The 18,103-nt window shown below is 39.9% G+C and overlaps 2 protein-coding genes across 5 annotated transcripts in view; one reads left to right on the top strand and one right to left on the bottom strand.

Annotated features, from left to right (window-relative positions):
• Positions 1–242: 242 nt before the first annotated feature.
• COMMD8 (COMM domain containing 8) lies at positions 243–6,652 on the top strand. Of its 2 annotated transcripts, XM_005501226.3 has the most exons (5): positions 243–399; positions 1,439–1,594; positions 2,232–2,384; positions 4,370–4,525; positions 6,169–6,652. In XM_005501226.3, the coding sequence occupies exons 1-5, from the start codon at positions 355–357 to the stop codon at positions 6,187–6,189; spliced, it is 531 nt and encodes a 176-aa protein (XP_005501283.1). In that variant the 5' UTR covers positions 243–354; the 3' UTR covers positions 6,190–6,652. The 2 variants fall into 2 exon arrangements, with proteins under 2 accessions (XP_005501283.1, XP_021141647.1); XM_021285972.2 differs by lacking the exon at positions 6,169–6,652 and having other exon boundaries at positions 4,370–4,573.
• Positions 6,653–8,291: 1,639 nt separating this feature from the next.
• Positions 8,292–18,103, bottom strand: part of GABRB1 (gamma-aminobutyric acid type A receptor subunit beta1) — a 126,248-nt gene continuing 116,436 nt past the window's right edge. For all 3 annotated transcript variants that reach the window (XM_065060817.1, XM_065060815.1, XM_065060816.1), the window contains exon 9: positions 8,292–17,716. In XM_065060817.1, the coding sequence (XP_064916889.1) occupies positions 17,369–17,716 (348 nt within the window). In that variant the 3' untranslated portion in view covers positions 8,292–17,368. The remainder of the gene's footprint in view (positions 17,717–18,103) is intronic.

Here is an 18,103-nt window from a genome sequence, read left to right as displayed (position 1 = left end):
TGTGGTGCCTGTTGTAAGCCTTGAACTTCCTGTCCTCCAGCAGTTGGAAACTTAGCCTGTTAGGAGTGAAAAAGCAAACCTACAGAACAGGCAGAATGTAAAAATAGCTGAAGTGTTTTTGCATATAAAAGCTCGTAAAATTTCAGGGGGTTCAACTTCGTTTGCCACCTATCTGAAGGTTGCTCAGACACAATCTCCGCCGCGCCGGGGTCGGGACTCGAACTGGCGACCAGACGCTAGGGAGGGCGGATCTTTGCCCGTGCGCATGCGCTTCGCCTCTGAGGGGAAGGGGATACGCGTGCTCACGGGCCGCCTGGGCGGTCACGTGCCCGGCGGGCAGGGCCGCGCGGGGAAATGCCGCGGCTGCTGGAGAAGCTCCCGGCGGGCCGGGCTCTCGAGGTGGGTCCCCGCGGCACCGGGCGGGTGGCACCGGCGCTGCGGCAGGAAGAGCTGCGACCGCTGTCGCCGTGAAGCGAAGCAGGGATGGGGATGGGGGTGGGGGCGCGGTGTGTCCGGTACCGCCCCTCGGCGCTGGGGGGGACGGTGTTCGCCGCGGGGCGGCCGAGGTGCTGCTGTCCGGCACCTGCGGGGAAAGCTGAGTCCGTTGTCCGCGATTCCTGGGCTGCAGGGCGGTGCTGCACCCTCCCCGGCCCCTCGGGGCTGTGGCCCGCGCTGACCGCCCTCCCCCCCCCCCCCCCCCCGCCTCGCCGGCCTCTCCAAAACGAAACCAAGGGCAGCAGGGGTGCACCCGGCGGAGGTCTCTGGGCTCGCTTTGCTGGCGGAGTGTTGGAAACGGCCCTGAGCTCTTCCCGGCGCTGTCTGAGGGCGCAGCGCCCAGAGCCGGAGCTGGGGGAGGCGGCCCGTGTGCGGGGCTCCCGGAGAGGCGCCAGCCGCTGCCAGGCGGTGGAGCAGAGGACTGGCCGGGTTTTGCCTTGCTGCGATGTCCGAGAAATAGAATACTACAGCAGGGCAAGAAACCAGGCATACAGAGAAGCCTCGGTGCTAGAGGACAGTGGGTTGGGAGGACAGGGAGATCCACACACTGGGAGATCTGCACTTTGAGTTGCGCTTTGCATCCTGGCGATCCCAGTGCAGAGGTGATGGGTGCCCTGTGTGGCAGCTCAGCTGCTCGTTAGCACATCATAGTTCTGCACAAAATTATGAAGTGCAACCCTTAGTCCAAGGTGAATCTGAATCACGTTGTGATTTCTGTGGGCAAAGCCTGTGAACTGACTTTTGGAGAAAGGGGAGGACACCTCATATTCAGGGACTGACTCTTTCTGACTTTTTAGAATGGTCCCCAGGCTGCACTTGGATGAAGCACTGAGTCAGTACCCAGTGAAGGAGGGATGATAGCTGGACTGCCAAACCAGTCTTGGTATCTGGTGTAGGCTAACTGTGATAGAATCGTATTAAGTTATGTGTCATATTGTTTCAGTTCCTTCATAAAGTAGTTGATGGCATATGTGGCCGTGCGTATCCTCGATACCAGGATTATGGCAGTATCTGGAGCTTGTCGGAGTGGATGGAGGTTTTAGAAGAAACAGTGATGTATTTCAAAACCATGGTTGGCAAAAACATATCTGATGAAGAGGTAAGGGCCAGTCGCTGATTGAGCTTGATTTTGACAGATCGTCCTGGAGTGATTAGTCTTGTAGTTTGTTTAGTACTAAAGTTTTTTTACAGTGTAGCATTTGAATAGTATCAGACTAAGCCTAAATAGGTAGAAGGTTAGCAGCATTTAGAGATACGCTGTGTTCTATTATCAGAAATCTTAATTCTCATCTTTTGCTCATTGCTTATATTTTGACTACCGGTTAATAACTAGAAACCAGTATGCCTGTTTCAGCTAAGCTAATGTATTTTATCTCCACTCTGATGTTCAGAAACTTTCAGAGCTACACCTGTGTTGTGTGTGTGATTTTTTTTTTGTTTTGTTTTGATTTTAATGTGACATCTGAGAAGGCCAATACAGCCTCCATTCTCTGTTTACTTTTAAATTGCAATAAAATTATTATTATTTTTTAAAATGTTGCTGTGGTAAATACTGACTAAGCTATCAAACACAGAGAGCCGCCACTGAGGGCAGTATAGGAAAGATGAGACCATGGAGTCCGGTATAACAGCTATATAGGTAGAAGCCTGGATATCTATGGAGCACAGTTATTAGAGGTGGTGCATGCTATTTCTGCGGTTGATAGTTTAAGCAATCACGATTTTTATTTTTGTAGGCTGCTCAGCAGATAAATGCATTAAATTCAAACCATCAAGAAGCAATCACAAAATGTCTGAAAGGTAGAAAGGAAGAAATCAGGAATGCGCTAGTGGAAAACGTAAATGCAATCTCTTCTGCCCAGCTGCAGGATTTTGACTGGCAGTTAAAGGTGAGAGTGTTGCTATAATGTTGTTTGAAAGAAGTGTTCCCAACACAGACATAAGTATTGATATAGTGTCCTTAGACCTGCTTGTTCTGGAGCATTTTCATAGGTATCAGAAAAGCACATTCATGACTTGCCAAAAATTTGTAAAAGCTGTAAAGTAAAATTTATTTATTTATTTATTTATTTTTAAATCTCCTTTCTTTTGAACCTGCAATACCGATCTCTTTCCTAAAAGGAGGTAGAGCGTTTTTCAGGAACATTTGAAAGCTTAGTATGCTGTTATGATTTTGAGGCCTGAATGGACAGTATTTTTACTCGAAGAAGAAATATTTACTTAGTTTTAAGAGTAGTATACTGATTCAGGATGTTTCCCTGACTTTTTTGTCAAATTTTAGATTCCTGCAATAAACAATTATTAATTACTAGTTTGAAGTCATTTATCTTTAAACTTATTTTGATAATAAGCCAATGATAACTGTGTTGCCTGAAGTCGAATGGTGCTTTGGGGTTATGAAGACACAACTGCTTTAAATTAAGCACTATCAGATACTTAAACAGTATAAGTAATGTTTTAGTTAGTCCATGGGAGCCATAAAACTGGTTTGTAGAGCTGTTAAATAGTTTTCCTTTTCAACAAGTGTGAAGTAATTTGTGCAGCAAACAGCTTTGGAAATCAAAGAGCAGTGCCCACAACAGACAAGATAGTGTAAGAGCAAATATGACATCATACTGTGCTTCAGATGAACTGTTAGTTGGGATTGATGTCTTGCTAACAGTGTTCACTGCTGGTTTTTGCTTGTGGCTTCATTTAACTTTTTCTTCTGGAGGATTTTTTGAATTTCTGTTTTGTTATAAGGATTTCTGGTACATGTGTGTACAATACTGACCTAGAGTATTGTCAACTGATCTTTGATTTTTAGTATATTTTAAAAGCCTTATTTATACTATAGTGAGTATAATAGTAAACAAAAAATAGTAAACAAAAAAGAAATGGCGATTAGTATGTAAACTCTTCATCAGTGATTATCAAATAGGGTATCTGACAAACAGTGTTTGATCAGCTGTAGAGAGAGTCGAAAAATGTACAAAGGTGCCCTCTTTCTCCTAACTGTCCCCTTCTATAAGACCCCTCTTAATTGTTGATTACCAGAACTATTTGAATATGGTGACTTAAGAATTCATATACTTCACTTTTAAGGAGTCCTGATCAAATATGTCCTATATTTTCACCTAGGATACAAAAAAAGTAGCGTCCCAGTAAATTTAACAAGTTGTTTTGACAAATGTATTGCTATGAAGAGGGGTTTATGTATTTCGGTATCACAGAATCACAGAATGTTAGGGATTGGAAGGGACCTCAAAATATCATCTAGTCCAATCCCCCTGCCGGAGCAGGAACACCCAGATGAGGTTACACAGGAAGGCGTCCAGGCGGGTTTTGAATGTCTCTGGAGAAGGAGACTGCACAACCTCCCTGGGCAGCCTGTTCCAGTGCTCTGTTACCCTCACTGAGAAGAAGTTTCTTCTCATATTTAAGTGGAAGCAGCTGTGTTCCACTTTGCACCCATTGCCCCTTGTCTTATCATTGGTTGTCACGAAGAAGAGCCTGGCTTCATCCTCATGACACGCTTTACATATTTATAAACTTTAATGAGGTCACCCCTCAGTCTCCTCCAAGCTAGAGACCCAGCTCCCTCAGCCTTTCCTCATAAGGGAGATGCTCCACTCCCTTAATCATCATTGTGGCTCTGTGCTGAACTCTCTCAAGCAGTTCCTTGTATGTTGGTATTAACAAGCAAACATCCCAACAACAGGGAAAAAGAAAAGCAAAACCAAAAGCTGCAGAGATGACTTGTGAGAAGTTGGTTTTGTCATGTTGATGTTCTGGTAATACACATTCAGTATAAAGTGCAGATGTGATGCTATGAAAGACTGAAATCTTAATGACTCCACCTTACACTTTGTTGTTGTTTGATCAATCTGCCCAGCTTGCTCTCTCCAGTGATAAGATCTCCATGCTGCAAATGCCGCTTCTCAATCTTGATTTGGATGTGAGAGAAAATGGTGAAATTAAACCAATTTCTATAGAGATGAATAAAGAAGAGTTGCAGAACCTAATAAATGCACTGGAAGCTGCTAATAAGGTAGCTTTTACCGATATAATATTTTTATCTTGACTTTTCTTGTACTGACTTTATTTTAACTGAAATTGTTTATTCTGGGTATCTTGCTGAAGACCTAAAGTAAATAATTCATTGGCAAAATGACTGTAGAGTTAGAGGAAGCCTTCCATAAGGTAGGCTATCTTGGACAGACTGCAGAGGTTTTTTAGCACAGTTTAGTTTAGAATTTTTAAAAAATGCAATTAGAATCTTGATAAGCATAATAGTCTGTTCAGAGCCCTATTAAAAACTCCAGTGAGAATAGGAGAAACAAATTAAATGAATAAGTGTCAGGTGAGAGTTGATTTGGAAAGGTTGGAGAGAACTCCAGTATTCTCCTAGCTGCACAAAATGCCAGTGGCTGGAAATGCAAATGGGAGAGTTGTTTGGTCGAGACTAAGTGCTTTAATTTCCATGGCATAGTAAATCAGGAAAAATGTTTCAAAGATTCCAATACAGTAACCAAAGAAGAAAATTTCAAGTGAAACTTTATTTGGAGTGTCTCAGATTTCTTAATAGAAAAGACTGAGGGAAATGAGGGTTTGAAGAAAAATTGTTAGGGGCAGAAGTGTTATGTAACTTGCACTCTGGTATTAACTGTGAATCCTGGAGTCCTTCCTTGTTCAGTTGCCTTTCAGTATTAATTCTGTCTCTCTTATAAAGGAAAGTAGTTTGTTATTTTTAAATCTGAAAATATCTTAAGTATTAAGTCTGTTACCTGAGAGATGAAATTCTGACATCTTGCAGGATGGGTGTGAAAGTGTTGTTATCAACATGTTTTAGAAGTTAGCCACTTTTTGTTGCTTCATAACATTTAGCAAGTAAGGGGTTTCTTTAGGTATTTTATATAATGTTATGATGTCATAGCTGGAATCTGTAGACCAACACTTAGAAAAAAATCTTTGTCAGTATATAACAACTTAAAATAAGAGTTTTATAGCTCATAAATACTAAGTTATAATAGGGCTGTTAATATTAAGAATTACAAAAGACACTAAGATTATGTCTACCCGTTGCTTTAATGAGACTGATGTGAGACTTCTGAATAACTACACAGTTCCCAGTAAGATAAATGCATTAGTCTAGATATAGGTGGTGTTCTTATGAAAGGAGAGCCCTCAACAGCTTTCTTTCCCCTGGATTTTTTTCCTCCAAAACTAAATAAAAATAGTAGCTTGTCATGAACTCTACACTATGCAAACAAGGATTCTTCCAGGACAGGAGTCTCCCCATGCCTTTTGTTCTGCTCAAAGGTCTGTCCGAAAGTTGTGGGATGTTGGCATCTCCTTAGTTAGTTTTATGTGCACACAAGGAGGATTTCACTCTAGAAATGGTCCCTCTGTTCTGCTTTGTGTGGAAGGAATCTCACTGAGCCTGGAAGTATTCTACGTTTTGATTACAGGGAGCTGAGGAATGGTTTGCTTGCAGTAGATGCTAAAGAAAGTTACTGGAAGTGTTAGTTGTGTGATGTTGTAAAACAGAGGGATGGTGTGTTTTCCAGAGGAAAGACATGTTTATACACTTGCATATTATACTGTAACAGAAAGCAAAAAGCTGTATTTCCTAGGCTGATTAAGTTCTGATGTTATCCAACTTCAGTCTCATTCCTTTTCTCCTTTTTGAAGGTTGTCTTGCAACTGAAATGATGGAATTCAGATCACTGACAATATCTGCTGGTGACGACTTCCTAATTGATTTGGACAAAACAATAAAAAGTTCTCCGCAAATCCAAAAGTTATTGATCCTATAAAATACTGAAGTGAGAAGGCTGTTATGACTTGTGACCAACTAAACTACTAATCCTTTGATAAAAATAATAAAAACTTGTATCTGTTTGACCAAAACTATAAATACCCAATGTACAATTGCTTTTAGTACTAATAATTTATATAACTGTGGGAAAGTATCAGTTACGATGTGTGCCATATTTGTTTTGGTTAAATTTTGGCAGTGTCTGCACAGGTGCCTATTAAAACTAAGGCGTCTTACTTGCATAATATGTTATCCTTATCTAAGGTGTCATGATAATGAAGAATATGATAAGAGTACTTGTAGCATTAATGTATTTATACTTGTAAATAAACACTTTGTGTATGAATAACCATTAAATTGTTTCCTGATTTACTAATCACTAAACTAAATCTTTTTAGATGCTGGGAAAAATCAGCTTTACAAATAAAAGTATAGAATCAGAACAGGTTGAAGTTGGCAGTGACCTCCTGAGGTCATCTTGTCCAAGTCCCCTGCTTAAGCAGGGTTACCTGGGGGGCTGGCTGCACAGGACCATGCCTAGATGGCTTTTGAATATCTCCCAAGCATGATGACAGCACAACCTCTCCAGGCAACTTGTGCTCAGAATTTGAGGAAGAAGTACTGGGGCTTTACTCAGAGTAAAGTTTGAGGTTTTAGCTTTGGTTTTGTATTTTAGTTGATGGCTTTTCACATAAACGTATGTTTTCAAAAGGACGTGCAGTGCTGGAGAGGAGCTGACCTACGTAGACAGTGAAAAGGATATTCCCAGCCCACTTAATCCAGCAGGTAACTGGTGAATCCTAGTCTAAAACTTTCTGAAACCAGATTGGGTTTTAATTGTATACATAGTATGTAACAAAAGTTAGAAGCTGTAACAGTGGAGAAGAGTACATCAGGAATCTTATGGCTTCTACTGCTTGTTAAAGCAATCTATATGTAAAGAGCAAATTATCTGTAATGAATATGTGAATACTAATGTGTACTTCTCAATATGCAAATGTGTGTCTAAACACGTTTTGTATATACAAAAAGGCAAAGTATTTATTACTTACCTTCTTCATAGTTTCAAAATCAGGGTCTTGAGTTTCTTCCACCATAGTTTGTTATGCCATAAGTTTTCATATTAGCAAACTGTAAAATAATAGATGCATATAAAAAATTGGACTTCAGAGGACTGGTCAGAGAAGAGGAGGAGGACAAGAAGCTCTCTTGTAGAAAGGCCTTTATAAAAGGATTTTAATAGGTTTAATGGATAGGAAACCTAAATATACATTTCTAATATTAAAACTAGCACAGAAGTTTTGTGGGTCAAAGTACATTTAAAAGATATATGTGTAAAAAATGTAAGTCTGTTTCCCTTTTATTTGGTACTGGCACTTTTAATCAGATATCACAGAACGTTAGGGATTGGAAGGGACTCTGAAAGATCATCTAGTCCAGTCATGCTGTTCAGTGTTAGCAATTGAAGAAAGTGGAGAAAGGGATACAAAGTCATAAGAATGAAGGACTGTAAGCTCTTTAACAGACATGGCCAGATCATAGTCTTGAATATGCATAAGCAACAGAAATTTCATAATGGATCAGATAACAGAAAAAGACCTTGCCTAAGTGGTACCAAATTCAAGCTAAAAAAATCAGGTTGGAATTGATGTTTGTTTAGCTTTATAAAAAATCTGGAAAGAGTTACTGCAGGTTGTCCAGCAGTCTGTTCAGGAGCATGCTACATTCTAATTGTGAGTTTAAGGAATAAATTGGTCAGGTTCTTTATTTTATTCGTAGGTATATTTGTCTTGATTCTTCCCTTTCTTCTAGATCTAGTGGCTTTATAGAAGAATTAATATACTGCTTTGAAATGGCCTTATGTGTTTCAGTGCTTCATGGATTATATTACATGATGCACACTGAAGGTGTAATTCTGCTTTAGTGTTCATTATGCTGTGACAGTGTATGTTGCCAAAAGGTTTTTGTCCAGATAAGAGGCTTAACTTTTGGTAGCTGATTTTTTAAAACTGATCTTTATTGTTGGAACACTATTTTTATCCTTTAGGACAAAAAGACTGAAAACTATTCATTTTATTTACAGTAGCAGAAATAAATAAATAAACAGCAATTTATTTCATAAGAGTGTACACTATCAAGTTCGGGATGTCAGTTGGATAGAAGACACTTGTGTACTGATCCATTTGTGCAATTTATACATGTGCTGTGAAGGCATTTAAGAAGTCTGTACTTCAAAGAATATCAAAGTGGATATTTAAAACTTATTTTGCAGTACGTTACTAAACAGAACTTCTGTGTTGCTGCTGCTTAGTTTTCAAAGACCAGTTGTTCAAAAATACAGTAAATTCTTCAAAATGAAGTTGTGTTTTCTCAACAATAAAAGGCCACAAATGATAACTTCCATTTTTACATTCAACCTATGAAACTTCTCTTGCAAAGTCTGCCACATATCTAGCTGATAGAAAGCACTTATCTTTAAGTGTAGATGCCGTTTAAAAAAAATTCAGACTTTTTCTTAATAGTAGAGACTTAAAGTCAGTATAGTTTCATTTTAAATTTAATAACAAGTTATGTAAAATAGTTTTAAATTGCTCTAAGGGCATGTGGTGGTGTTTCACCCTTTGTATCGTGCTATATTTGTTCTGTTCTTTACTGCAGCACTGAACAGGAAAAGCTGAAGAATCAATTTCAGTGATTATTTGGTTTTGCATTTAAATAAAGAAAATACAGTTTCTGTTATCAAGTAGCAGCAACAAGTATGCAATGTGCTGCTTTTTCACGGGCGTTAGACTTTATTGAAAGTATTTTTTACATAACTATCAAAATGATGTTTTTGACAGGGCATAACAACACCATGTGAAGAGCTAGAGAGAGAGAAGAGCACCAGTTGATGAGCAGTTGAGAACTAGCAGCTAGAACATGATTGTCATGGAATTACATTTGAAATGCGCATCCTGACTTCAGATCTCTACAGGGAAATAGACTGTCCATAAGGCACGTGATGACCTCCAGGGGTTGGGAAGGAGAAGGAACAAATGGAATGGAGAAAAGAGCTTGCTGTTGTGAACTTTGTACCACCCATCAGAGAATTAGGTACTTCTGGAGCAAGCAAGGTCTGCAGTTGTGACCGTTAAGGCATTTGTAGAGACCATGCCAGGCCAAAGTGATGCAAAAAGCTAAATACTCCACAAAACCCATTATACTGGTGTCAACTTCAATACACACTTTAGTGAATGCAGGTAGACATGAAAAGGTAGTGAACAGCAAAAATGTAGGTGGGACGGAAACATCTAAAACAAGCTCATGTGGCCAGGAGCACGTCTGTCAAGTATGCCTGGCCATACTCCCTTCCGCGCTGAAGAATAGGGGCGTCAGGTAAGGAAGCTGCCATCGTTATTTCCAGCCAGGTTTTCACACAGTGCAGAGCACTGCAGGGCATGTCACAGCCCCTGGGCGAACCGTGTGCTGGGACCAGAGGGAAAAACAAGAACTGCGCTGGTAACAAAAGCCATGGAGGGGCTGTGATGTGGGGAGTGTCACTCACAAAGCCACTTGAGTCTGTGACTAAGGGTGGAATCAGGGAGATCTTCTGAAGGTGTAGGAATTAGACCAAAGGTGCAGGAGTTGGAAGGAGTCCATTAACATTAAATAACTTTAAATTTTGTCCTTGCCCATCTGCTCACTTTGCCCATATCTATATTTTCCTCTGTTCTTCCAGACCTGAGCTCTTTCAAATTAGCTGGCTATGTTAAGTTGAATGGCTGTCATCTTTGCACATCCCATCATGCTAATTTATAATGGTTGTTCCCAGATGATGCTCCACCTTTTGTCCTCTTTCAGGGACACTCCTAGTGTTTCCCCATGTAGAGCAGCTCACTTCTGGGTCCTGTGGTTGTGTGGGCAAAAAAAAGAATAACCCTCACAAATACACTGGTAAAATCCCTGTGGTTTTGCAGGTACTATGTACAGATCTCTTAAGCACGTAATTAAGACTAGAAACAAAATTTTGTTCAGTAGGGTCTTTCAACCAAAAGTCCTAATGAAAACAGTACACATAACGGACACACTGTATGAAGTTTTCATTCCAACATTTAAAAAGCACCCAGAGGAATTCACATGGCATAAACAGACCTGCAATTTGAAACAGAAAACACAGCATAACTGGATACAAAATATAACAAGTAATTATAAAAATAATGTTACTTGCCCTCCATTGGCATTCATTGCACTTCTATCCATTTAACAGAAATCTTCACTTGATTTCAGAAAAATAATGTTTTTTGTGATCAATCATTTCATCTTTGACCTTGGCACAGTAAAGTGAATCAGAATTGGATCTGACCAGCAATCTCTCAGTATGGAAGTGATTACTGTAATAAAATTGCTTTTGCAACAAAGCAATTGTGTATGTCAAGATGCTGCATTTTAAAAATATCTATATAAGCCTGTAGAACATTTCTGAGTTCTGGAGCAAGCCTTTCTGATAAGAAACATGCTGAAACATGATTATGCTTTTATCTGAAAGGTGTTTTTAAGAACCAGTAACACCTTGCCCTGAAGTATGCACACTTTGCTATCACTTTTAGTTGTGAATTAATATTTATAATGAAGTATCAGAAATAAAGGGATTTTTACTTTTCTGGTACCAGAGAATGCTTTTGTGGGTCAAGATAGTCTATAAACTTTTTTACGTCTTTAAATCCACATTTGTTACATTTCGCAATATCCTATACTTCCCTCTGTAAATTTACAGTTTATACGTACTTTGAGACAGCTCAAGTAAGATCAGAGGACCACTGCTGAAACATAAAAAAGGAGGAAAATCTCACAAAGATGTATCCTTTGGACTTTTACAAGCCTGTGTAGTTCACGTTATCAGACTGCTGTGTGGAAAGGTCACTGCAGGAGCAGAATCTCATGTTTTAAGCTGGTTTCTGGAGGATTTACTGCATGTTCAACTTTTCACATTGTCTATGGCTGGGAATTTTGCTCAAAAGTACTCTCAATATGTGCCTAGCACCAACAAGGGCCCCACATAGAGAAGGCTGGGGCTATTTTTTAGCATCAGATAAGTCAGCTAATTTAGCAAATACAATAGTGAAAGGCATTTGAAGGTGTGGAGATTTCCTAACTGGAAACTACCACAGATCCACAGGGGCTGCTTTGGTGGTGGACTATCCAGAGGAAGGATTCATAGCATCATATAGATTAAATAACTTTTTTCTTTTTCTTTTTTTTTTAATGGCCACAGTAAAAGAAGGAATTCTGTTTCCTGAGAATGCAGAGGTTTCAGATATTCCACAATTGTTTTAATATTTATTTAGATGGGAGCCAGAGCAAGTATTGGATGATCTGATGAGAACTGCTGTTAACTGCCTTTGTATTAATAAAACCCAGTCCTGAATTCTTTACCTATGCAAAAGTCTCATTCAGCTTTTTCTTGAAATGATGATTTGCCACCTCTGTTTTGTAAAGCTGCTGTTTTCTGCAGCACACAGTATTCAAAGTTTGTCTCCTCTGAAAATCTAAAAAAAATCAGGTAATATGTTGTCAGCTAGATCAAAACAGCAAATGACATTTCAGAGATGGGAACAAGGAAAGTTATGTGTTCACAGATGAAAACAAAGCTGCTGATGCTCTCAGTGAAATGCATTATCTGCCAAAGGCAACCATCTTTATGAACATCTTTGGTGGTGTGATTGATATTTTGTACTTTCCTCTATGACTGTGTAGATACAGATAGACAAAGACATTACTCATCAGAGACCATCTCTAGAGAGATGACGTGGTTCTCCTGCCATGTAATTATTTTATCTCCTTATTGGTAATGATACTCATTGGATTTTGCCAAGAATAAACATGTAAGAGAATTACTACTGTGCCATTTCATACACTGGCACCAGCACAAGATAAGATGTGATGTTTTAATAACATGGAGACTCAAAATGTCTTATAAAATAACTGAGAAACAAACACACCAAGGAGCAGACAACATAATTAGAGTTCACTCTGCACTCCAAGACAGCAAGTAGACCAAAATTACCTGATCTTCCTTTAAAAAATACCATATTTCTCAATTGTCTCTTAATTTTTTTCACCCTGTGCATATACCTTTTGGTATCATCACTGAAGTTCAATATTCTTTTGTGATCTCCTACCTTCTTTGGGCTGCAGGGTGAATGCCTATGGGGGTAGGAAGAAACATACTTATACAATCATAGAGGTGTTGTTTTATGCTTTTCAATATAGAAACAATTTTAAACAATTTTTGTGCGCAACAGGTATAAAACAGGTCTTTTTTTGACTAGTACTCCCAAGGCAGTGTTAGTAATGCATCCGCAGTACGTGGCAAATCATGAGAAGGGGCAAAGGTTCATCAGTGATGGGTAACAGAAGCAGCTGGTGGAACACCGTCCCCAGGCCTGGATGACTTTTCCTCATGATTTATCTCAAGAAATCACCCACTTGCAGTACAAGGAGATGGAATATTTTCTGTAAGGGTAAACAAGGTGAACCAGGAGGTAACTCTGAAAGAGCAACTTCTGCGCTGTTCAGTGGTAGCATAGAATGCAGGAATGTTGTCAGAAATCTTCCTGTGATATTGAAATTTTTGGGGTTTTTGGTGATGTTTTAAGACCTTTTCTATCACTATTGCTATTCTTTCTTAATTGTTTTGAATTGTGTGGGAATATAAATGAAGTGGAAGGATTTTGCTTTGTCCATCGCAGTGGCTGCAGCTGACTCTTACACACTGTTTTGGGCTGGTGCCAGCTCTCACGCCTTCCATCGCAACAACAAAGCTCTTGTAAACCAGCAGTTTTGCTCAGCCAAGGAGACTGGCTGCCCAGCTGGGTTGGTATTAGAGCGATGGGCAAAATCACTGCAGTCTCCTGGCTGACTCCATCCCAGTTTGAAGCCTTGGACAAGCACAGAGGAGCTGTTTAATTTGCTCTCGGAGAAACACACACTCCAAACACGTTGCTGAGTTAGCCACTGTTTCATTGCTAACTCGGTGTGATACTGCTGAAGAGAGGGAAGATTAGAATGAAATTAAAAGATGATTATGTGTGAAATAAATAGTTTCAAGAGCATGAAAATCCATGAACCTTTTTTTCCCTGTGGATCTGCTTATTGAATTGCCCTCCCGTGTGGATTCTCTGATGACCAATAAGATTGGGGTTTATCAAGTCCTTTTCTCTCAGAGAAGGGGGATGAATTAACAGGAGCTTTGTCTCCTGCTCAGCTACCTGCTTTGTTGAAACTTGTAAGAATGTATTATCTAACAGGTCCTTACTGTTCTGTTATCATTTGGTTGAAATTGCCAATGGATTCAAATATTACTGGGAGACTCCCACATAGGCAAACACACACACACAGTGACTGTAGAAGCTCATGTTTGGGAAACCTAGCTAAAAAGGACTTCCAGTGCAGGTTTCTTTAAATAATCTGTTCAAACTCACAAATTACATGAAACAGTGGCACAAATTTTAAGGGGGTTTACCTGAAACCTAATTAGCAATAGGAGTTAATCTCTGCTGAGTTTGAAGTCCAGTCCCTATGGGCAGGCAAACCAACTACTACAATACAACAGTGATGGAGCTTAGTGTTACAGCGTTATTCACTTTTATCACTTAAAGCCAGCCAAATGACTCCAACCTATTGATGGGAAGAGGTTTTGTTTCTTTTGTGCTCACTAATTCCTAGCTCTAGATGGTAATGTAAGTGGGTAACCCATAAATATCAACATTTTTCCATTCTGTGCCTCTAATAACCACTGCCTTTTTCTTGCTGCCAAGCTATTGCTCTCAAGTGAGAAACATTTTCTTCTGCTTTTTTTCTAAAAGTAATGGAAAAATGGAAAACATGATAGTTATGCTTAGATACTCTGTTCCCAAGTTTTGGTTTTAATTCTCTTTTGATGCTTTGAAAGACGTTTTAGTTTAAATCCAATGTGACTTGCAAGCTTGTATGCCAAATTCTGTTTTCTTTACCAGAGTTAGTGGTTAAATGTGCAGATTGGGGATCAGTGGGAGGCAGGAGATGCTGTCTCTGGGCTAAGATATTGCCACCCTGGCAGTGAGGTGTGGTTACTAGCCCCTGCTTGCAAAACTTGGTGCCAAGCGCTTCCAGCTCTCAAAACAACCAGACCTCGCTGTGTGCCATTCAAAACTGGCAGCAGGGCTGGGTTTTGTATTGGTGACGTCTGTTGAAGGACTCCCGCTGCGCGAGGTTGGACCCTGCTGTTTTGGAACATGCCGTTGTGAAGGAGTTTCGTGTTTGCAGTGTTCTCGCTTTGTTAATGGCCCTTCCTCTGCTCCATACACTTTTTTTTTTTCCTTGAAATTGTACCATATAAGTGCTTTTAGCCCATGTGTCTAACATCTGTACATGAATTAGTTGGATGATCCATAAGCTAGAAAATAAGTGTATGCAGATGTTAGGAGTCTACAATAAAAAATATCGAAGACCGGTACAGTTGATCTTTGCTTCTGTAGTAGGAGGCAAGGGTTCCCTTTCTATCTAAATTCTTGTTTCAGTATCACATTGGATTTTGGCTCTTCCTAACTGTCCACTATAAGGAGGAGTTGTAATGTCTTCACACCACTGGGACAGCTGGCTTAAATTACTGACCTGTGGCCTGTCTGTCAATATCTTTGAGAAATCAGGTAATGCAAAAACATGAGTCACTGACAGTTTTTTTGGTTTTCCCCACAGAGTGTTTTACACTACAAATCTGCAGAATGTATTGCTCTCTTTAAATTTATTTCTGTGTGTAACCACAAAGCTGTCAAGTTTACTAGCTCATGGACTTATTCCCTCTCTTTGCAAAGTCTGGTGCCAGTTGAATTCAAAACCATTTAACGGAGTGTGTGTTTGGAATGGACAGCATATACGGCCTAACTGTTGTCTCCCTCTTGGGGCTATTTTTTGCAATCATGAAAAGTTGAGTTTGCTTAGAATACAATGCTTCCATATGTTCTGTGTATTGTTTACTTTATGATCTCAAAATATTGTTAGTTGCCATTCAAATATTCTCAATCTAAGCATTGTTTAAATTTGACTGAAAAATTAATCAAAATGTTCCATGTGGGATTTTGGTTGCTGATATGGTGAAAATGTTGAAAAATTATTTTGAGTTATTTTAGGGTGGGGATAGTAGTACCCTATTCAGAAGAGCCATTTGACTGAATTAATATTTATCCTGAGTAATTTCAAATTGCACCTAGTGTCTGATGAATCTGGTAAAACTGTGCAGCTCTTCAATAGGCTGGAAGTTAATGTTGTAGCAGAGAAGACACAGCTGAGAAGTCCACCTTTGTGCTCCACTGAACTTGGGATGAGACTGGCACTTTGGAGTCCACAGAAAAACGGATAGTCTCAAGGACCCTCCTGGATTAGCAATGTCAAATGCCTGTTTTTAAGCCTTTTATTTTTTTGTAATGAGTACATTAAAGCTACTCCCTTTCTTGTTTGGTGATTTATCATTCTAGATTGTTTCAGCAGAAGCCTACTGCACAAAGAGAAAGGGCAGCAGGTCCTGATCTGTTAGGAAGTCGAGGTCTTGCAGGATGTGACAAATGTTAACATATAGGAGTGTTTCATTTATTATTATATTCTGATTAAGAAGTTGTAACGTCAGCTGGCAATAAAGTCGTCAGTTGATTTAATGCCAGGCAACGAGGAACTGGCGAAGAAGCTTTCCACATCGCTCATTTCTATTCCCTACTAACTCCTAACTGCAGGTGTTGCTGCTTAGTGTCCTGTTCAGTGTTTCTTTCTGTACCAGCTGGCATTGGTAACAATCATCTCAGTACATAGGTAGACTGTTGGCTTCTATATCTTGACTCTCCTACAAGTACAAAACACTTTCAATACAAAATAAAATTTAACTGATAATAGTTCCATTTCAAGAAAATGCTATATTAGGCAACATAGTATAAACACTGTTAGAAAAAAAATGGCAATAGAGCAGGGAAATGGGTTTCATACAGATAGGAGAGGACTGACCTATTGCTCCTCAGTTGCGTGCAGCTCCCCAGCACTTCGCCTGCAGCTCCTGGGCCGTGGTTGTGCCAGCAGCCGGGTGGGAAGAGGCAGCTCCCACCATCACCAGTGTGCTGTAAGACTCAGCTGTACCTCCTGTTCCTCAACGGAGTAAAGAAATCTGTGTGCAGAAATCTCCTCAGACCTGTTTGCAGACATCTGCCAACTTTTGGGAGAAAGTGTTGCAATTACCAGCCATGGGAAAACTGGGAGTCAAGAAAAGTCGCAAGTCTTGGGCTGGGGTATCCCTCTGTAGTTCCTTCCAGGAATGAACACCTGTTTGTTTTCTACTTTTTTAATACAAAATTACAGGTGGCACAATTATTCTCATCAATTTCAACTTTGCTACTTTGTGGAAATAACAAAATTCCAGTCAGATGCAATCAACGGATTCCTTAGTTGGTAACTCAGTGGGATTTGTCTCTGCTGCCCTTTCTTTTGAAGATCTCTGCCTCTCTGAAAATGTGAACTGACTTACATGTCCTTGAGTGGCACTTGTCACAGACACTATGGAGATACTTCCTAGTACAACCATTAGCTTTGAAATGGTGCACGGTGTAAGTTATAATCTTTCAAACGGTTATTTCTTCAAATTTCTTTACACACCAAATACTGAAAGACTGTGACACGGCTACTACTTTGAGTTGTTTTACTGTCTTGTTCAGAAGCATGCTGCTGTGGGAATACACTGGTACTAAATTTTATACCACTTAAAAAAATATAAAAGCAGGTGAAGAAGGGTCATGGGTGATGCACAAACTCTTTGTAAAACTGAGGTATAGCATTTTTGCTGAAGATGCTCTTTAGGAGCAGATCGGTACTATTCTGATCTGCATGTAGTGAGTCTGGATTTGGGTTTTTGGGTTGGCTTTTTTTTTGATACCTTAAACCTAGAACTATTCAATGGTTGGGTGTCTTACCTTGAGCATGTAACATTGTGGCTACTGTAGTCCTTCACAGTTAACAAAATTTAGAAGGAAAAAACCCCAAGTCTAATTATGTCAGTCTATGGTAACATTATTGCATAACTTAGTGGACATAATACAGCCAGTAAACAACATTGAAAAGAATAAATGTGATGGGAAAGACCATTCTGGACCACTTGTCTATTGAATTGACATCAGTCAAATCAGGGATTTTGACTTTGATCTGGGATGCCCTTCTTCGTAAGCGTCCTTTTTTATGGAGCCTGTGCCTGTCCAAAGCGCTCCGACTGTAGAGGTCTCTGCTGGAAGTGGCTCTTCTGTACTGCAGGTTGGCACTGTCATACGTGTACGTGGTGGCTCGCGGATCACGGAGGTTCGTGAACACGTCTGAGCTGCTGGCATCATTTCGTATTTCAAGTGGGCTCAGAAGCATGTTTCCATGGATATCAACCTGTGTCAAGGAAGGAATGTCAATTAGATGGGTTTCTCAGCCAGCCCAAGGTGTCTCCCAGATGGACAGGTACCTTCTGGCTCTACTGTCAATGTGCTCCTAGGGCCGCAGTGACAGTTGTGTCTTGTATAGCATAAACAAAAGTGAAAATACACTTTCCTGACTGGTGTGGAATTATTCGTTAGGCATCTAAATATCTTCCTCTCTGACCCAGCTTTTTGGTCTGGGACCTTTTCATTCAGTTAGTATCTCATCCCCTGTAAAGTAAGAGTTTTCTAGTTTTGTCTTTAACTTAGATCATGGTCTTCATGAAATACTGAGTTTTAAAGTCTGATGATCTGACACTCTAAGCTTTCATGTACTCAAGGTGGAAAAAAAAACGTAGCT

The sequence above is a fragment of the Columba livia genome, chromosome 4, assembly GCF_036013475.1.
Source record: "Columba livia isolate bColLiv1 breed racing homer chromosome 4, bColLiv1.pat.W.v2, whole genome shotgun sequence".
In the NCBI taxonomy this organism is placed as follows: Eukaryota; Metazoa; Chordata; class Aves; order Columbiformes; family Columbidae; genus Columba; species Columba livia.
Note: the sequence above shows the minus strand (reverse complement) of the source record. Positions and strands in the feature narration are given on the sequence as shown.